Below are 21078 nucleotides of genomic sequence, written 5' to 3'. Positions count from 1 at the left end.
CCGAAAGGTGCAAGTTGCATCTCTTTGCTCAATGTCTGTACCTTGCATTCAATGAATAGAGCCAGCCTTCATCTCTGCTCCATATTTGCATCTTTCTGTAAATAAAAAGAGCAAACCGTCATCATTTTGCCCTATATCTGTCGCTTGCAATCACCGAAAGGTGCAAGTTGCATCTCTTTGCTCCATGTCTTTAGCTTGCATTCAATGAATAGGGCTAGCCTTCATTTCTGCTACATATTTGTATCTTTCTGTAAATAAAAAGAGCAAACCATAATTTTGCCCTATATCTGTAGCTTGCATTCAATGAATGGAGCCAGCCTTTGCCACATATCTGAATCTTGCATGCAATGAAAGCAGCAAGCTTGCATAATTCTTCTATTTACAGGAATGATTGTCTGATATGTTGATGTGTAGCTTGTGTAAGCAGAGATGGCACCTCTGTGTGAGTGTGTATAGTTTTCAGTGACTCTTCTCCCAGTGAGGTTGAATGTGGTGGCTGAGATGTAGTGTAATTTTAGCCTGTCTCAGCCCCCTTCCTCCTCCTCCTCCTTCCCCCTGGCTCTGCGTGGTGGCAGGAGGGGAGGCTTACCCTCTCTGTCTGCCTTTCTCTCTCTCTCCTGCCTTCCTCCCCTCCCCCTTTGTACAGTTCACTGAAATGTATGCTGGGAAGCTGAAATAGACACATAGAGAGACTGCAAAAATGGCTGCACCATGAGAAAAAAAACAAAATACGTCTGCCATCCAGAGACACAGGGGCTGCTCACTGAGCCTTCTAAGGGGCTCGCCTGTTCTCCTCCGGGGTCTGCACGGGAGGCGCCCCGAAACAAACTAATTATTTGATCTTTTGTTTTTCTTTTTTTGTGTGTGTGTATCTGGTTGATCGCAGAGGGAGAGAACAGAGAAAGGAAGCGAAGGCAATTATCAAGCAGGAGGGCGAGAAAGAGAGAAAAAAAAAGAGCAAAGAATTAATAACAACATCATCTAACAAAGAAATTAATGGATAGGAATTATCCGACGGCTGGATTTGGAGATCCTTTGGGGGCTGGTTCAGGATGGAGTTACGAAAGGACGGCCAAAGCAAGGTAGGAAGGAATTAACAAATAAATAAATAATACCATGGTAAAGAAGGGGGGGTCGTCTGGGTAATTTAATGATTGCAAAATGAAATTGCATGCTCGGTGGGGTGTTTGATGAGTGCTGCTGGTGGTCACATCGGGTCAGCTTTGTGCTGCTTTTGATATTACATGTGTGGATTGCAAACTGCACAGATTTTTCTTTTTGGCCCTGTGTCTACCAAAGAGAGGAAATGGAAGGGATGGGACGCTACAGCCAAGGCTGGTGCTATATTTGCTGCCACATTTTTAGGTCTCCCTTTGACTTTTACATTTAGGGTGCACGCTGATTGCCCCCAGACATTCCAAGTGCAAACAAGAGGCGCCCTCCCGCATCAAATTCCTTGATGGTTGCAAAAGAGATCAAGAGGGAGGGAGGGGGAAAAAAAAAAAAAAGAATGAAGCCAGCCCTGTCTGTAACAGGCCTGCAGTCTGCCGCAGGGAGCACGTTGCAAGCAAAAGGGATTTCATTCCATTTTGCCTCATTCTTTCTGCTGCTGGGGAAAAAAAAGAGAAGGGGGATGGGATAGTGGAAACACACAAAAAAAATGGGGTGGGGGGTGGGGGTGCAAAAATGGAAATAAATATAAAAGAGTGGCCATAGAGACTACTACTGCTTGCAAGGGGGAGTGTGATCCTAATTAGTTCTATTGTCTGTGGGCAGTTTTGCATTTTTTTGGGTGATGTGTGTGCATCCATGCATTTTGCTGAATGCAAGGTTTGTTTATTTTTGCATATTCAGTGCAAAGGCCAGGTGTTGAGGGGGGTGGGGACTAAGTGGTCATGCTCCCTCCCCTTATAACTAAGTATTAATTGCAGGAAAAGCTCCCATGCCCCCTGCTTTCCTAGCAGACTGCGGAATTGGGTTATGAGAGGGAAGCTCTAATGCTTCGTCCTTTTCTTTTTTTTTTTTTGTGCAAGCTGGAAGCTGATCTGCAGGAGGGGAGAGGAAAGATGGAAGACAGGAGAGAAGGGATTGCAGTGGAGGCAATTAGTATCCTGGGATTCTGACAATGGGCGCTTCAGCCAGTCTGCTGCTATTTATTTTACATAAAAATGAAGCAAACAATATAAAAAAAGATATTTAAAAAAAAAGAAAAGGATTCACAGAGAAACATGTCAAAGAAAATGTTCCCCCAATTTTTTTTTTACCAGAATGTTTCCCCCAATTTGTTTTAAATAAAATGTATCTTGTTAAAAAAATATTTTCAAAGAATGTTTCTCAATATATATCTATAGATCTATATATCTATAGATCTAGATTTATATTAATAGAAAGTGTTTCCCCCAAAAATATGTATCTTTATAAAGAAAAGGTTTCCCCAAGAATATTTTTTTAAAGAAAATATTTCACCAAAAGAACATTTTTATAAAGAATATATTTCCCAAATAGGAAATATGACACATGAGAGGTGAGTCTGAAAAATTCCCTTTTTCCTCATTAGGTAGATTTTTATGATGAGGCCTAATCTGCATGTGAAACAGTCAAGTGTCCGAAGGCTGGGGCTCCTGAATTTGCTGATTGTCCTGTACAGCTATTTAGTGGGGTGGTTACATGTGGAATAGGAAATGACAGCATAAGTACTGGCGTTAGGGAATTTTTTTTTTTTTTTCCGGTTCGCAAACATGGAGGATGTCTCGCAGTTGATATTTCAGTACTATCACACCTCTTGTAATTGGCTGTCTGTGTATGGAAATTGTGGTGTTCTTGTGTTTTTTTTCTTCCCCACTGTTATTGTTACACATTTTTATGAGGTTTATTATTGCCTGAGCACTGGCAGACCAAGGATGTTTTTTTATTTTGTCGTAAACATTATCAAGAGCGACACCTACGTGGCTCTGTGTACAAAATATTTATTGTTATTGTTAATAATAATAATAATAATAATATTATACATACATTGGGTCACTGTGCTTCAGGCATATTATAGCCAATGTGTACCATGGTATGAGTAAATCTCTCACCATCATAAGCAATTCAGATGAGAAGAAAAATAATCCTAACTCGGCTGTAACCGCCAGTTGTGTTAAAGATAAATACATCGAGCTGTGACAAAAGCTAAAAATATGTACAAATCTATCTTTCCCCCCCTCCTAAAAACGTAAGCTTGGTCTCACCTCTTCTCACCTCCTGGGCCTTCCTATTGGTCAGAGAGGCTGTCCATTATAGGGAGGCTCTGGAGGGGGTGGGGTCAAGGTTTTATGTTAGGGCCTATTCACTTTTGTCCGTTGTGATGCAGCAGAACTCTTGTATTTTGTTGCATGAAGATGCATGTCAAGTGGAAATCCCGTTATTTCCTGTGTGGCAGGTTCACATGTATGCGCTGCAGTTTAGTGTGAAAGAGAAAAGGAAACTCCTATGGGCCCATTTACGCCTACACATGTGCGTTACTGTGTACGGCGCATGCTCGCAGAACCGTGTCAATCCAGCCTTGCAGGAAAAACTGAGAATTTCATACAATTGAAGCTTTCTATAAACTGGGATTATGTTTTTTTTTTTCCTCATGCTCAGCCTGTCACGGCTCTCTGCCGTGACAGGGGAGGGGCTGAATTCCCCCCTCCCCGCTCCGATGCTCCAGCGCTGACTGGCAGAACGGGAGGGGGCGGGTACAGCTGGCTCTGCCTCTAGGGAGGCAGAGCCTGCTGTCACTCACGCAGCTGGGCGGATCGAGACATAATTGTCGGGATCCGCTTCAGCTGCAGCGTCTCAGTATACCGCGGGCTGTTTCATAGGCCTTTGGGCTAAGCAGTATGGGGTCAACATTGCTGATTTCTTCCTCCTGAAAATTATTTTTGCCTGGCTGTCATTCCAGCGCCTTAAATACTTGAGTCACTGACCTGAAAAAAGTAAGCAGATTTGGAGTTTTTCCTTTGGCCCCTTTCATATGGGCTTTATGATCAGGTCCGCCTGTTAGTTTTGCAGGTGGACCTGATCAGGAGCCTGATATTAGTCAATGGGCATCTGTATAAGCTGAATTAGGGGTAACAGACGCCCATCTGTTTAGATCCAGCTGCTCATACACTAAGGCTGGGTTCACACCTAGGCGTTTTTCCGCGCTTTCGTACTCGCGGAAAAACGCTCAAACAGGGAAATGTCATTATTTTCAATGTGCATGGTTCCCATCTGGGCGGTTTTCCGCGAGTACGAACGTGCGGGAAACCGCCCTACGCCCAAAGAAGTACATGTACTTCTTTGGGGCGTTTTGGTCGGGTGGTTCCATTGGGATACAGCCAAGTATCCCTCGGAAATGCGCGTTTTTCGCGCGTTTTTTTTACCGCGGATCGCGGTAAAAAAAAAGCGCGAAAAATGTGCATATTCAATCCGCCTAGGTGTGAACCCAGCCTAACATAGGTCCGGTAATGTCAGTTGCAATGGAGGAGAAAACTCAATCCGTCCCAATCAGGAGGCGACCCATGCACAGATCCCCTCCTGATCGGACCGTGTGAAAGGGGCCTTTTACTCTGACTTTTCCGATATGCATGCTTGTGGTTAGTGTTTGTGGTCAATGACTCAAAAGTATTGACGCTAGACCCGGCCAGGCAACAAGTATTTTTAGGAGGTTAACGGTGGCATCCTCTGTGTCTTAATCAGTACAGTTTTTTGTTTTTTTTTAACTAAAAGCAGAACTCTAGCCAAAAATACCAAGAGAGAAAATAATTTTTTTTTTCTGCTGGAGTATTCATCTTCGATTCAGAGATTTGCAGATTAAGAGCTGCAGCTGTGAAGGAGTGTGCCGTTCTCCCTCCCCTTCCTGTCCCCTCATCCATGCACAAAACTCCTTGCATTGTTTTGGCAGAATGCAAGGTGTTCTGTGAATATGCTAGGGGACGGTCCTGTCATTTATCTGCCTTCCTCTTCACAGAATGCCTTGCTCCATATTTAAGGTGTAATATGAAACATGGTGCCATTTCCCAGCTTCCCGCTCTCAAAAACTGTCCCCCCTTACATGAATCGTGGGGTTCTTCTGTTTCGCCCACACAGCCACGTCAGCCATTCACATTTTCTGTGAATGAATAGACTACAAGTCCCATCTGTCACTACAGCTAAGGGACTTCACCGGACTTGTAGCCCATTGATTGCTTCCTTTGGCCCCATAACCGTTTGCACCTGGGACTGGAGGAACAGTCTGTAGAACCAGGTTATTGTACCGCCATTCATTGATCGAGGTTGCAATGCTTGCAGACTCAAATATATAACATTAATAAAATCAAATTCTTTTTTTTCTTTCATCAATGTGTGCATTTATTTTTCCCTACAATAGACTATGCCTTTAAGGTTTCAAAGAGTTACAGAAGGGTGAAGTAATTCATATTGTAGGGAAACTTTAATTGCGATGTCAATAAGTTAAACAGTACATAAATGTCACAGTACATACATGTATCCTTAAAAAGGTGAAGTGTAAAGCTTCAAGACTACTTATTAGGGCCACAGGATTGTATAACCAGTTACGTCCCAGGGTGTAGGTTAATTACAACACCTTACAAGTAGTACAGACATTCTGATTCATTTATATTACTTTCTTTTTTGGGGGGGAAGGGTGTGAACAAAATATAGAAAGAGGAAGTGGGACTCATCCATTGAAGAGGTGGAAAAGCAGACAAAACGAGGTGTGATTTTATTCGTTGTCAAATGATCAAGTTTTATATCAAATGGACATCTGTCATACTTGATGCATAGGAGGGGATCTGGGCATTGATTCCCCTCCTGATCGGAATGGTATGGATTGGATGTCACCATTGTGACATCCATGTAAGTCCAGTTTTTTTCCTCTGGCATGATCAGGTCTGTTCTGTTTGTTTTTCCGGACCTTGCCAGAGTTGGGTGTAAACGGACACCCATCCGTTTACAGACGACTGCCTATAGCCTAGCATTGAACATCCGATCGGGTCCGCCTAAAAAAACCTGCAGGGGGACTTGATCAGAGCACCCGTGTGAAAGGAGCCTAAAGGCACAGGTGCGGCATTTCTTATGTGAAGTTTGGCTAGGTACCATTGAGTATGTGCTGCTTTTGTGAGGTTTGGGTTGTGTACAGACACCTTACCATTGGGAGAATTGCTGGGGGGAACATTGATAGTAAATGGGCCTGTGGTTTTAAGGAGCCTAAATGCTGCAGGTAAAAACCCTGAAGGATGCTTTGCCAAGCACTTGTGTGCATTGTGCCCTTTGGTTAAGTCCCCCTTTCCTAAATAATATCTCTGGGTTACTGTTCACCTTCCCTCCTTATTTTGCCTGAAGTGGGGCTTCATGGTATTGAGGTATGGAGGTTGCCATTGTTGACCTCTCACTTTCAAAAGTACTTGTTTCCTGGCCATCATGCTAATCAGGTGGCTGCAGAATTTTCTCAGTCAGTGACTTGCAAATATGCAGATCAGGAGATCGGACTTGCTAATGCCAAGATCTCTGAAAGGCTAGAAGCCAGAGACAACCAGGCAATTAGCATTTTTTGAAGGAGGTCCTCATTGGCAGCCTCTTGCATTTCCTTTTAATGTCCAGAACTTTATAGATTGCTCCTGAGCAAACACATAAGTAGGTGGATGAATGTGTGACCTCTCCATCCAGCTGCCAGATGATTTTGCCCCTGCTTTCTAAAGGTGCTCATACACCTTACGATTATGTACGCAATCGACTAATCGTACGACAATCGCAAGGTGTATGGGGAGTGTACAACGGCAAATACTGTACAATCGTACGACTCTTGTCTTTCAAGCATGTTTGAAAACTTTGGTCGATCGTACGATTATTGCAAGGTTGGTGGCGTTTCCGTACGTCCAAAATCCGCAAACGAAAATACGTTGATTACCGCAATTCGTTCAGGTGCTTTTCTTTAATTACGCCTAATTGAACCTTGCGATAATCGGGGCATAATGGGGCCGCCGTACGACAATCGTACGACGGTTCGATCATCGGACGAAAAGTTTTGTACGATAATCGTAAGGTGTATGGGCACCTTTATGGTCAATGCATGGACACACATGCACACATGTAGCGTGAGCTTTCTAATGGTCATTGCATGGACACACATGCACACATGTAGCGTGAGCTTTCTAATGGTCATTGCATGGACACACGTGCACACATGTAGCGTGAGCTTTCTAATGGTCATTGCATAGACACGCATGTAGCGTGAGCTTTCTAATGGTCATTGCATGGACACGCATGCACACATGTAGCGTTAGCTAGTCTTATCTCGCAGGAGCAACAGCAAAAACCTACCACAAATAAGCAACACCGGCAGTGGAGTCTGTCAGTGCTACTCACATCCTCTACACCCCCTCTGATTTCACATAGACTCACTGGGTCAGCAGAGCCGACATTGCAGGTTTATGACGCATTCTGTGGTGCTGTGCTGAGGGTGGTTAGATCATATCTGCATGTCTAACCATGATCACACACATGCACACAAAGGTTGGACTTGATGGACCTGTGTCTTTATTCAACCTCAAATACTATGTAACTATGTAACCATCGTCTGATTTCCATAGGCTGGCCATAGACGTAAAGATTTCTCTTGAGAGAAATCACTCGATTCTCTCATCCGTGTTAAACAGTGTGGATGGATGAATCTCCCCTGACAGACATTGTATTCTGCAGCAACACCAGCCGAATACCCGAATGGTGACTGCAGCTGATTGGATGCAGTCACTATCCGGCTGACTTTTTTTCTGCTAGGCTCCTTTTGATTTTTTTGGTAGAAGATTGTCGAGCTGGGTGGTGTCACCACGCCAAGGTACAGACATTCACTAACATGAACAGGAGGGAGGAAGAATGAATGGACTACAAGTGTGGTGACCACACTGCACTTGTATCCTATTGAGAACTGCAAGTCCCTCTGCAGTGGTGGCAATGGTTTCCCCAGTCACAAAGCGTGTCAAAAGAATATGTTTGTGGATGAAGCAGCTGTATGGGCAGAGGCATGCACAGCCGCGCCAGACTCAAACTCTATTAGGAGTCTGTGAGGAGAAGAACCCCGCGATCGATTGAGTTACACCCTGAATATGGATGTAAAGCGAGACATAGGGGTTTACACAGCACTAGCGCTGCTCCTTCACAAGTTTGCATGGCACTAGTGCCCCTAGTGGCGCTAACAAGGCATAACAATTTCCTGTACTCGTCCGCGCCATCTTTTATTTATAAACCCCATGGTATTAAAGGTAAAGATAAAATATATATTGCACAACAACCCCACAATAATCAAAAACTCCCAAAGTTTCAATGTAGCAAACCATCAATTGCACATTAGAACATCTCCAGCCCGGCCGCGGCCCAAGGTTTCAACAAGGGTGAAAAGTTTTGCTTGATGAAAACCAACCAAATGCTGCAGCTTACACAGGACACTGTTATGAGTCATTATTGTATGACAACGATTGTGAATGCCTGCACCACAGAAGATACCACTGCTGTTCAGGAAATCCAGCAAGCTGTGACCTTACACGTTCAGTCTGCAGATCTGTGAAATATGCCCTTATTATTTGTTACTAAATGTAAGGCATAACTAAGGGCAACACTTTTTTTAAATTTAGATTTGGATAGGGCGGTGATGGGTCAGAACCTCCATTGGGTTTTTATTGTTGCCAGTCTCTCTAATAGGGAGGCCCACTCTGTCTAATTGTCCTGGTCACCAATGTCACAGGGAATGAAAGTGGTAAATGCAAAAGGTTGAGTTGCCACTAGAACACAAACTGAGGGGAAATATACCAATGGGGACACTTGTTCCTGTGACAACAAAGAAGGGATTTCTCTCGCATTGGAACGATATCTTCTCACTTCCTGTTGAGTCTACAGGACAGGGAGAGAAGGGAAATCTACCTAGTACCTCAGATGGCAAAAAAAGAAAGTGATTTTTAACCCTCGCTTACTCTATTTAAAAATGTTTTGGTTTTATATACTTTAACAAGCCTTATAAACAGTAAAAAAAGTGAAGCTATTAACCGTGTCAACCAGTTAGATTACATTAAGATGGTTGATTACAAAAATATGGTTGATGTTAGGGATGCTCCGTGTGACAAGGAAGCATGGAGCTGGCTTCCTGGCTAATCAGGAAGCCAGGTGGCGAGTCATTACACGCTGCCTGGCTTCCTTAATGGGATTTCCAGTATCGGTATTCCGTATCGGCAAGTACTGGGAAAAAAATATCGGTACTCGATACTGAAAAACCGGTATTGGTGCATACTTTTTAGATGTTCTAGTAAAGCAAAGAACCAATTACGCTCTAGTAAAGTACCATGAATCGGTCTTCTGTGAATTGATGGGTGCCATCTTTATTCTGGATGTAGCAAAGTGCAGCACAGAAGTAAGAGCTGAGTAGAAAAGTGGAGAGGCATTGGCACAGCTTATATCAGTTCAGGTCGCCAATGCTCCTAAAAATTACCTAACTTTTAAGGGTTTTTTCTAGTTGTTGTCAATAGAGCTGGCTCCTGCATTGGACAGATTGGCTCTTGGATTCCATATTAACTTGTCCACCACTGGATTATATGGTCATATTACTTCAGTCTAATAACTGCCACATGGCAGGAGCCTTATCAATTCCTTTATTCTGGTGTTTGAATTAAACTATGTTGTGAGAGCTTAATTGATGCACATCCCAGTTCCTCCTCCCAGAACCCCCCCTTCCTTTTTTTTTTTTTCTTGCAGTGTTTGCTAGTCATGCCAGTCAGATGCCATTGTCATGCTTCCTGTTTCCTGTCAGGGTTGGCTTTGGTGTGCCCCTGTACAATGATTGTTTGTCCACCACTTAGGCCTCATTCACACACTGGCTGAGAAAGGGAGTCTTGCCAAGTGCCCTACAGAAGAGGGGTCTAATTGTGTGCCTTGAGCCAGTCACGTACACACTCCGTAACATGATGGTAGTACGTGGTATGGGTGTTGTGGCATGGAAGGTCGAACGGTGGATGTGATGTTTATGTCTAAGTTTTTCATCACTTCGCCCAAGGAAAATGGGTGAGCCAATGCTGCCTAAAGAACGTGGACGCTGGATGCTTTTCCGTAGTGCAAGCATACTGTATGGAATGCTGTTATAAAGAAGAGAGGTGAGGTCCATTTGGACAACACCAATTTTTATAACCACCAAGGTTTGTAGAGAGCTGGATCTGAGAAGCTCACAAGATAGCCTAGGGCCCAATTTACATGGGGCGTTTTGGGATTCCTGCAGCAAGAACCTATGGATTCCTGCAGCAGGAATATCGGGTGTCCTGTTCAGATGCGGCCGCTGTGCACAGTGAAATGTTAATAACAGGGCGACAGCAGCCGCATCTAAAAGCAGCATTTTACATGTAATCATATATGGTATGATTACATGCAGTTTGAAATAGATGATTGCTGCTGGATGCAGCTATCTTGCATTTGAACTGGGAAACCTTGGATTCCTGCTGCAGGAATTTCGTAGGTTCTTGCCGCAGGAATGCCAGATTGCCCCTTGTGAACGGAGCCCAAATCTGTCCTCCAGATGAGAAGTGGCACCTGAACCAGCCTAGGCAGTAATAAGAAAAATATATATAATATCTCATACCTTAGTTGTAGGTTCAGTTACAAAGCAGTCACTAAGCACACACATGCTGTTGCAACTATGAATTTCAAATGTACAGTAGCTCAGACCTATAAGAGCCCCTTGCAAGCCACAAAACAGTTCACTGTAATGCTCATTTATCTCCCTGCTACAACGTACCCCAATGCACAAAAAAAATTGTGCTATTTACATTTTAAAGGAGAACTATGGGGGTGAGTAAATTACAATCATCCCCATAGTTAGAGCCGACGCGTGCATTGAAACTGTCATATGTCGGCTCTATTGATCGCTTCCCAATCATCTCCCTGCAGAAAGCTACTGTCAGTCACCGCACCCCGCAAGGATTCCCCCTCCTCTCTCCCATCCCCCAGAGTTGATAGGCAGATCACGCTGTCAATCAGCCAGCTGGGTGGATCTTGAAAGTATTGTAGCCCGCTATATACTGAGCTTTGGGTCACGGGACGATGTTGGTATATGTCCTCCCGTGACTCTAGAGAGAACTATGGGGAATAAAAGGTTACCTCATAGTTCTCCTTTAAAGCTGCACAGAATTGCAATGCGTAAGACACCATGGATTGCATTGTGGTGTATTGCAGCACACCTGCGTATGTTGGATTCTGAAACTTTTCCTTTTTTTTTTCTTTTTATCAATCTATTTGAATAGTATTTTCATTTGTACCATACATACTATACATACATGTATTACATACATTAAATGTAGACTGGAAACTGAAGCAGGTAGGGCTGCAACAACTAATCGACATAATCGATTATAATCGATTATAATCGATTATTGAAAAAGTTGTCAACTTTTTCAATAATCGATTAATCGGCTTCCGATCAGTTGGCCCTGTTCACGGCTCCACACACGCTGTGCTCTGCACCTCCTCATCACCTCACGCTCGTCACTGCCAGACCCGCCCGCATCCACGCTCTTCACACCGCACCTCCTCCCCGCCTTACACTCACTGCCCGCCCACATCCACGATCGGCACAGGGACGCGGGGAGATGTAGTGAGGAGCAGGTGTGGGGGGATGACAGCCACCAATAGACAGGTCCAATCTCAGAAGCAAGTTGCTGGAAGACTGCTCAGCTAAGCCTGCACTTTTCCACACATGGTGCTCTATAATGTATTGCTGGGATTTGTATTCCTCTATAGCTGATGGTACATTGTGCTGTATATTATACAGGGCAACGTACCATCAGCTATAGAGGAATAAAAAAATCCCAGCAATACATTATATAATGTATTGCTGGTAATTGTTGTATTCCTATATAGCTGGTGATATTCTGCACTGCGCTGTATACAGGACTACAAAACCCAGCAACAGTACATTATACAGCGCAATGCAGAATACCGCCAGCTATAATGTACTATTGCTGGGATTTGTTGTAGTCCTCTATAGCTGGTGATATTCTGCATTGTGCTGTATAATGTACTATTGCTGGGATTTGTAGTCCTCTATAGTCGGTGCCATTCTGCATTCATTGCTGTATAATTTTACACTTTCCTTTTCACTATATTGCACACCACACTATTTTTTTTCTTTTTTACTTCCACCGCTCCAAGCTTGCTCCTGTGATGGAGTGCAATTTCAATACAAACTAGTAGTCCATCACTGGAGCCATTTTAAAAAATGTATTTTATTGTTTATCCGATTAACCGATTAATCGAACTTAATAATCGGCTAACTAATCGATTTTGAAAATAATCGTTAGCTGCAGCTCTAGAAGCAGGGTATATGAAGCCTTAGGCCATGTGCACTTAGATGGTACAGTGTAAAAATCAGGCGTATTTCCCTGATTAAAGCTGCCAATAGAAATCATCAATGATTGTCTGCGGGTATACGCCGGCACTTGCGTAAACATTCACATGTGTGTGGACGTACAACCCGGAACACAGACTATCTGTGTTCATGTTTGTATTTCTGTACAGCTATATGCAGCCACCTAAGGTGGTGTGCCACTGGCATTGTGTTTGGATATTTGCATACCGTTAGAACCACTGAGACAAGACTATGAAGATGTGAGTGGTGTTTTTAACTTTAGATGTAATAAATATTGTTGTGCTTTTACACATTTGAATCTTCCCTTTTAATCCTCATCTCCGCGACGTGCATGATACGTTTGAGGGAGAGAGCAGCTTGGACCTTTAAAAACTTGAAACTGTCGTGGCTGATTAGTAAAAAAAAAAAGGAAAATAGCCTGACACATATCTGATCTTTGCCTTTCCAAAAATAGAGGCAATGCAAGGGGTGAGAGTCTTTCCACTTGTGGATGGAGGTGGTGGTGTGCACAAGCAAAGTGCCACTGTGAAAACACTGGTTACACTGCACAGCATGAGCAGAGCACAGAAGCACAGATTGATTATAAATGTGATGGTTTTTATATTTTTTACAGCAAATGAGATGGACTCCAATTCACATTGTTATACCTTTTTCTGTATGTTTTTGATAATAAACGGATAGCGCTACATCTGTTCAATTCATTTTACAAAAAGGTATTTACAGTCTGTCACTTTTAGATGGTTTTCTATGTAGTAGCTTCTTGAGGTAAATATGTAGAGCAGACCTTGGACATTTTACAGTCTACAGGCATGCCCAGTCTGTACACGGTCTGATTGACGACCTGCACTCTTTTATGGCTGGCTGACAGTGGATGCGCCGGCCTCCAAGGCTGGTGCATCCACCGCAAGCCATAACTCATCGCAGATCAGCAATCAGTCTGTGTCTGGACCAGGTTCCTCTTCAGTTGTTGCTAGGAACGCTGCCATCCTAGCAACCATTGACGTCAGGGGCCCCCCTCGTCTGCAGTCATTGGTTGCTAGGACTGCTAAGTGGTCCTAGCAACCAGTGACAAATGTCTTCCCGCCCCCAGCTCCTCCTCCTGCAGCTCCTGGCTCCCACCTGTGGCCTGTAAAGAAAATTAAAACAGTATATGCTACATACTTAGTACATCATACTATGTGGGGACAATAAGGCTTCATTCAGGGACCATGCGCACCTATGTCATGCTATTGACAGGTGCGTTGTGTCGCATGCACTTCTTTTTTTTTTTACTGCACCATGACGCACAGTATGTACACATACAAGAGGACAGCCATAATGCTTGTGCCATACTCCAGTTCATCTCTCTACAAGTCTCCCGGAGAGACACTACACTCTCTGCATTCTCCAAGGACATGAACCACCTAGACTTCTGTTGGTAGACTTGGCTGCTGTAGGGCCGTTCCTCAGGTTTGTAGTAGATAACAAATCATGGCTAAATACCTGCTTTAGCATGAATTCCAGGGTGCAGGGTTCCTTGGTGACCATGCAGTGGTGGCATAGGTTGCAGCAGGTGGATTGGAAAGTTCAGTCAATGATGTACTGGACGTTCTCCATGAGCTTGCATATTACTAGTCCTGCCTTCATGTTCGCCCCTAGCTCGTTTGGGATGGGCAGCAAGAAATAATGAGGACAGAACTGCTGCATGGTTGCCTCAGGCTCAGAGTTTTAGAAGCAGGCAGGTATCCAACAAGAATTTCTACTAAAGCAGGTCTTTGCCTATGTCCTTGTTTTTTTAACCAAGCACCGGACCGGTTTAACCCCTGTAAAGCGATGCTTATGCCCTTTTAAAGGAACTCCAGCCACAAATAGCAAGCCAGAAATGAATAGCCCATTAAAAGATGAACCAACAAAACGAGCTTATGCTGCAATATTCATTTTAAATACAGAGACTTTCCCCGCAGTACTTTTATTCTACCGCTAGATGTCCTCAGTCTGATGACCAGCATCATTCAACCCTCTTCCTCTGAGCCCAGATCATCATGGACCCTTGCCAGCTTGTGACTGGACAATGCCCAAATGCTCCGATGCCTTGCCCGATACTTCCGGTATCAGGAAACTGGGCAACGCGTCATTACACGCTGCCCGGCTTCCTGATTGTGACTAGAGAGCATGGAGCCGGCTTCCCAGCCAATCGGGAAACCAGGCGGCAGGTAACGATTTGCCACCCGGCTTCCTGATTGGCTGGGTAGCCACCTCCATGCTGTTGGGCCGGCTTTCCGGGCAATCAATCTTCCTTATTGCCCCGGAAGACGACTCCATACTAGCGGAAGTAACGGTATCGGTACTCGGTATCGGCGAGTACCGAAAGATAAACATCGGTACCCTTAATCGGTCACTGAAAAAAAAACTTGGTGATCTGCCATGTAGGTCCTTCTTCAGGCACTTCCTGTTAACCTCCCCATTCACACCTAAGCGTTTTGTCAAGTGCTTCCTATTATTTTCAATTGAGGACGTCCCACCAGGGGGGTATGTAGCTTGAAAAAGTACAAGCTTCTTTTTGGCCAGAATTGTGTAATGACGCGCTGCCCAGCTTCCTGATTTGTCGGAAGCTGGCCATTCAGGAAGCCAGGCGCAGTGTAATGAAGTGGCGCCCGGCTTTCTGATTGGCCAGAAAGCCAGCTCCATGCTTTCTCGTCACCTAGTGACGAGAAGCATGGGGACGGCTTCCCTGCTAATCGGGAAGCCGGGGGGCGAGTCTTTACATGCCACCTGGCTTCCTGAATGGGACTTCGGTACTCGGTATTCGGTATTGGCGAGTACCGGAAAAAAAATATCAGTACTCGTACTGGATACCGAAATGCCGGTTTTGGTGCACCCTGTCTCTGTCTCCCACTGACCCTCCTGTATTGTATAACGGGCTTCTGGTAGAGACTGCATGTGGCTGTTTCAACACACAATATGCAAGCATGGCCCACTGCGGTCACCGTAAGGAGCCCTACCTTGAGAATTGCCATGTAGCTGTGGCTGGAATGTGGCTGCAAAGAGTCTGCAGGAGATCAGCAGCACTGAGGGGCAACAAATAATTAAATAAGGTGACGGAAGAAGATTTTGTTTAAATCAAATGGCAATAGTGTATGAGTCACAATGCTCAGAGCAAACTAAAGGTCATTCAGTTAGCTGTTCCTCTACCTGCAAGTTAGTACAACATGGCTTTTTAGTCTTCCCTAAAGTCCAGGTTCAGACACCAGCATATGTGTGTAAGCTACGCCTACTGACGCCTGTGACAAGCAGTTTGTATAATGTGACCTTGTCTTTCTGACAATGTCAGGTTCCTGGGTAGGGCTGACAAAGCTGGTTACAGAGGCGAGGAAGCCATATTTTTGGCTGTGTGTGGTTCTGATAATGGAAAGGAAGGCCTGTGGTTGATGAAAAGCCAGCACGGTTATTTTTTCATTGTTGTTATAACACTTCAAATCTGTTTATTCAAACTGAGGTTTTTATGCAGGCGATGTGTGCAGCTTGGGTGCTCTTCTACAACAATGGTTTTCTTGGCAGCCTTGTATGGTAGAAGTAGGGTTACCACAATTTTCAATGATCACATATTGTGAGTAATATTGTGTGAAATATGTTCCTATCCAATGTAAACCAACCTCGGCATTCCAATCTAAGCATATGATGGTAAAAAACTCTGAAGCAAACGTTAGGCTGGCCATACAATGCTTGAACAGTATCTAGGGTTGCCCCCTGTCCCGGATTCACCTGGACAGTCTGGGTTTTGAGTCCTTTATGTGCTGTGTCTGGGTTTCAGCTGGCCAGAAACCCAAAAACTAGGAATTCACAAAATACTGGTATTTCGGTATCGAGTACAACTACCGATATTTTGTTTTCGGTGCTTGTAGGTTTTATTTTTAACTTTTTTCTTTTATGTCACCTGACATTCTACATGCTTGTCATACCATCGTTCTATTATTGTCTTCCATGTACTGTATAGGTTCATGGGTTGTCCCGCCTAGCTAAGCAACTGCTTAGATGATGTCCCAGCCATATAAAGAGTGCATTGTTGTGCATTCAGACCAATTACCAAATACCGAGTACTGGAAGTCCCATTACCAAATGGGCAGTCCCATTACCAAATACCGAGTACTGGAAGTCCCATTCGGGAAGCCAGGCAGCGTGTAATGACTCGCCACCCGGCTTCCCGATTAGCAGGGAAGCTGTTTCCATGCTTCTCGTCACTAGGTGGCAAGAAAGCATGGAGCCGGCTTTCTGGCCAATCACGAAGCCGGGTGCATGTTTAATGACGCGGTGCCCGGTTTCCTGATTGGCCGGATTCCAACCAATTAGATGCAAAGCACACTGAGAATCCAGGAAGATGCTGGAAGTGATGGGCAGACGGAAGGCAGCACTCACTACATAAAAGTAGGCTTTGGTTACATTATCAAAAACAACTCTAGTATGTATTCCTATTACAATGCTGATGTTAGAACAGGAGAGGATATAGTGGGACTTTACAACTCCTTTAAAGCCGAACTTTCGATCCCAGGGTAGCACCACTATGTTTGACAAAAATCGGTTTCTCAACCTTAGTTGAAGGAGCTGGGTGGAAAATCGTCAGCCAATCAGCTGCGTTCACTGTTCAGGTATTCTGACCGCTGCGGCCACCATGTTGAGTGTGGATAGGGTAATCCAGCGTTTATGGCGAGCTTTATCTTAAGTAAAAACTGTGTAAACAATTCAGATATCGGCAACTTGTATGCAGATCTTGATTTCTTCCCTTTTGATGTGTGAGCTTTTCCTGTCCCTCCCATCTTCTGAAACTTTCTAGTTTGAATATTGCTTAGGTTTCTGAAAGGTTTTATTTTTAACTTTTTCTTTTAGGTCACCTGACATTCTACATGCTTGTCGTACCATCGTTCTATTATTGTCTTCCATGTACTGTATAGGTTCATGGGTTGTCCCACCCAGCTCAGCAACTGGTTAGATGATGTCCCAGCCATATAAAGAGTGCATTGTTCTGCATTCAAACCAATTGTATGGAACTTGTCGTCAGAGATATAGAATTAGCTTGCCACACATGATACAGTGTGATTATACAATCATCTTTAAGCCCTCTACATGGTATAATATGACTGTACAGTCTTTGTTTATTCACCTTTAAAAGAGAAGTGAAGTCAAACCTTTATATTGGCTATATGTCTATTTTGGGTCACAGGAGTTTATTTACTAATCTGCTCCTGTGACCCAAGGTCAGCAGATATTGGCTAATGCCCTCTATATGCTGACAGTGCCGAGCCGCATCACAGCTGCAAAGGACAATATTGTTGGGATCCACCCCACTGCCTGATTGACAGCTGTGCCCGCCCCCCACTGTCTGTCCTCTCCAATGTGCACTGCAAGAACAAATAGCGAACAGGGGAATCCATGCAGGGAGCGGTGACTGGCGGTTACTACTCGCCGCAAGGAGAAGACCGTGAGCTGACCGATCAGCGGTTATATGATCACTCAGCTCTCTATATAGAGCCAGTGTGTGACAGCAGCAGTGTTCCACGCTGGCTCTAAGCTGCAGGGAGAGTATGTTTTATTCTTCCCACACTTCTCCTTTAAGATTTTCCAAACTAAGGTAATGTGAGGACCTACTTAACTATCCAAACAACTGTGCAATCAGTCAGACCCAACAATGGTTGTTGGTGAATCTACCGTGTTTCCCAAAAAATAAGACACTGTCTTATTTTTTTTTGTCACACTATTTTTATAGACTCTATTTTAGTTTGACATTTATTGTTTGCCTTCTGTTGTTTTATTTGATAAGAATACTTATATTGTTCCTGCGGGAGCTGCAGCCGGCTGGTGTGTGGGCAGGCGTGTGGGCGGGGCGGGAGCTGCGGCCGGTCTTTACATTTAAAATTCAGTTTATGTGCAGCTACCCCGGAAGTAAGACCTAGCGGATTTCTGTAATATAAGACCTACCACCGAACGAGGTCTTATTTTCGGGGTAGGTCTTATATTACAGAAATCCCTGAAGATAGCGCTAGGTCTTACTTTCGGGGAAACACGGTAAAGGGGTTGAACAGTAAGATTGTAGCATGTGGGGTGAGCTTTAAGCTGGCCATACACCTCACAACCATCGCACGACTTTCATTGTGCGATGGTTGTAAGGTAATTAAAATCTCGTACGATCTGTCCATCTTGGACAGGCAGATCGTACTTGCGATCATCGCAAGCCCTCCCCGCTGAGGGGAGGGCTTCCGATGATTCCAATGCTGAGCGCGCAGTGTGCATTTCTGCATTTGTCTTCCGAGCACGCCACTAACCCGCCGAAATCATAAGATTTTCGGCAGGTTTTCCAGCGTGCTTGGAAGACAAAAGACGTGCTTCCGTACAGTAGAAACAGTTGCACGCATTCCATACATCTTCCGATTATCGTACGATAACCATCAGGTGTATGGGCACCTTTAGACTTACCAAAAATGTAGTGCAGGGCCTACTTGATTGGATGGAAATTGATCGATTAATCGAACTTAATAATCGGCTAACTAATCGATTTTGAAAATAATCCTTAGCTGCAGCTCTAATGGATAGTTTAGGTTCTTTGTGCCCAGCCCTCATCATGCGGCTCACTGTGCTCCTGACCTCTAATCTCTGACTACTTTAGTCCTTGAACTTCTGGCTGGCGAGTGACATTCGTGGTCCAGCACTAAACCTAGGAGCTGATAAGCTAGCACCTGATTGGTTGCTATGCTTTTACCGTGTCTTGTTTTGTTGATGTGCCGATGTTTGTTTATTTGTTTGTTTGTTTTTACACGGTCGTATTATAACAGGTGAGTACAGTTTGTATTTATTATTCAAAATTGGAACCCAACCAGAACTCCTAGCACTGCTCTGAGCTGTTTCTATGAGGCTGGACATAGGACTGCTCACCAGACTTGGAGGTAATTCTTTTTAGCCGTGAACATTGTTTATAGGAAAGATTGTGACAGTCCCAGATTATAGCAAACCAATTGTTCTAGGTACAGGGATATTTGTAAGTGTCACAACTACATGGGAGATGATGTATAAAGCTTTCAACCAGACATACACTGGGCGAATGCCATTCTCATGACATTCCCGCCACTAGATGGAGCTGAGGAACATGGGAATGTCCTATGCTCCTTGCCTCCATCTAGTGGCAGGAATGCCGTGCAACCTGCATTTGCCCCGCGTATGGCTGGGTGGAAGCTTCACAAATCATTCCTCAAGTGTATGCCTGATGAGTGTGATTGTTTAGTTATCTTACAGTATGAAACCATCTCAGGATGCAGTTTACAGGTGATTACCAGGACAGGAAGTGACAAAACGTTTCACCAATAGAGATCCAGACAGAGGTTCTAACCCTTCCTCACTCTATACAAGATGTGGAAAATTAGGAAATTTGCCGTCTTTTCAAAGATTCTTTTAGATTTGATTAGAAATGCATATAAAGAGATCAGCTTGATGTAACTCGTCTCATCAATGTGTTCACACCAGATGCGTTGAGCTGTGCGGGGCAGTCCTGGACAAAGCACCCTGGACATCCGCAATAAAAATCTTAACATTTAACACTAAGGCCCCATCCACACTGCGCGATTTGCAAATCGCGCGTTTGTCGAGCGATTTGCATTTTGCGCGATATCACGCGATTTGTCGCGCGATATCGCGCAAATGCTTGCATTGCAAAGAATGGAATCGCGACAAAATCCGCTCCAAAAAGGGTCCTGCTGTAGCGACGCACGACCCGCGACAGCAGGACCCTTTGCCCCATTGCCTTGCATTTGCATTGGAGAGCGATATCAATGTGGTTGAGCGATTGGCTGTAGTTTTAATAAAGACGGTTCCTAGCACTGACAGTTTGATACATGAGGCCCAACGAGGCAGCAGGTGTGCAGCCATGGTGCAGAGCCAGGTCCCTGACTCCTCTGGCTGGAGGCCTGGCATCGTGACCCAACACCATACAGGTGCCAGTAGATCTGGTAGCAGGAGGATTTGCAATGTAGTCTGGCAGTCCTGTAGAACAGGTGTCTGTATCTTTCCTGATCTGTACCCCCTCCCCAACAAAGATCCTGTTTCACTAACACATTGCTGCCCACTCTCAGTTCTACAGATCAATCATAATTAATTACCGTCAAGATCTATTTTTTAGGTGAGGCTTTGTAAAGGTCTGCTGTAGGAAAGTGAGACCAGATGAAGAAATCCGTGGTTTCCCGTAACAACCCATGACGTGTTTTCCATTGGTTTCTCTTTTCTTTTTGGCTTGCTCAAGACAAATATGTGTGTGACTGGAATGCCAAGGGCCCCATGGGTTTTTTTTTTCCAAAACTGGCATTGATGTTTCTGGAGATAATGTGGATCTGTTGCCCCTAGCAATCAATCAGATTTTTATTTTGCTGTCAATAAAGCAAAGTATATGATTGGTTGCTGTGTGCTCTTTTTGTACGTCCGCACTCCATTTTGTACGTCCGCACTCCCGCAATACATTATTTCTGTTCTAGAACTGATCTTTGGATTCTTATGGTAGACAGACATTCTTCTGATTGGACACTGGGGTCTTATGGTGGACAGACATTCTTCTGACTGGATGCTGGGGTTTTATCATGGGCACACATTCTTCTGACTGGACATGGGGTTCTTATGGTGGACACACATTCTTCTGACTGGGCATGGGGTTCTTATGGTGGACA

General features: G+C 44.3%; 1 protein-coding gene across 1 annotated transcript in view; it reads left to right on the top strand.

Moving 5' to 3' along the window:
* Positions 1–636: 636 nt before the first annotated feature.
* Positions 637–21078, top strand: part of PRR12 (proline rich 12) — a 112472-nt gene continuing 92030 nt past the window's right edge. The window contains exon 1 of the mRNA XM_018569123.1: positions 637–1082. Within this exon, the coding sequence (XP_018424625.1) occupies positions 997–1082 (86 nt within the window). The 5' untranslated portion in view covers positions 637–996. The remainder of the gene's footprint in view (positions 1083–21078) is intronic.

The sequence above is a fragment of the Nanorana parkeri genome, unplaced genomic scaffold (genome assembly GCF_000935625.1).
Source record: "Nanorana parkeri isolate BGI_ZX_2015 unplaced genomic scaffold, ASM93562v1 scaffold1290, whole genome shotgun sequence".
NCBI lineage: Eukaryota > Metazoa > Chordata > Amphibia > Anura > Dicroglossidae > Nanorana > Nanorana parkeri.
The sequence above is the reverse complement of the archived record's forward strand: the minus strand, read 5'-3'. Positions and strand labels throughout refer to the sequence as shown.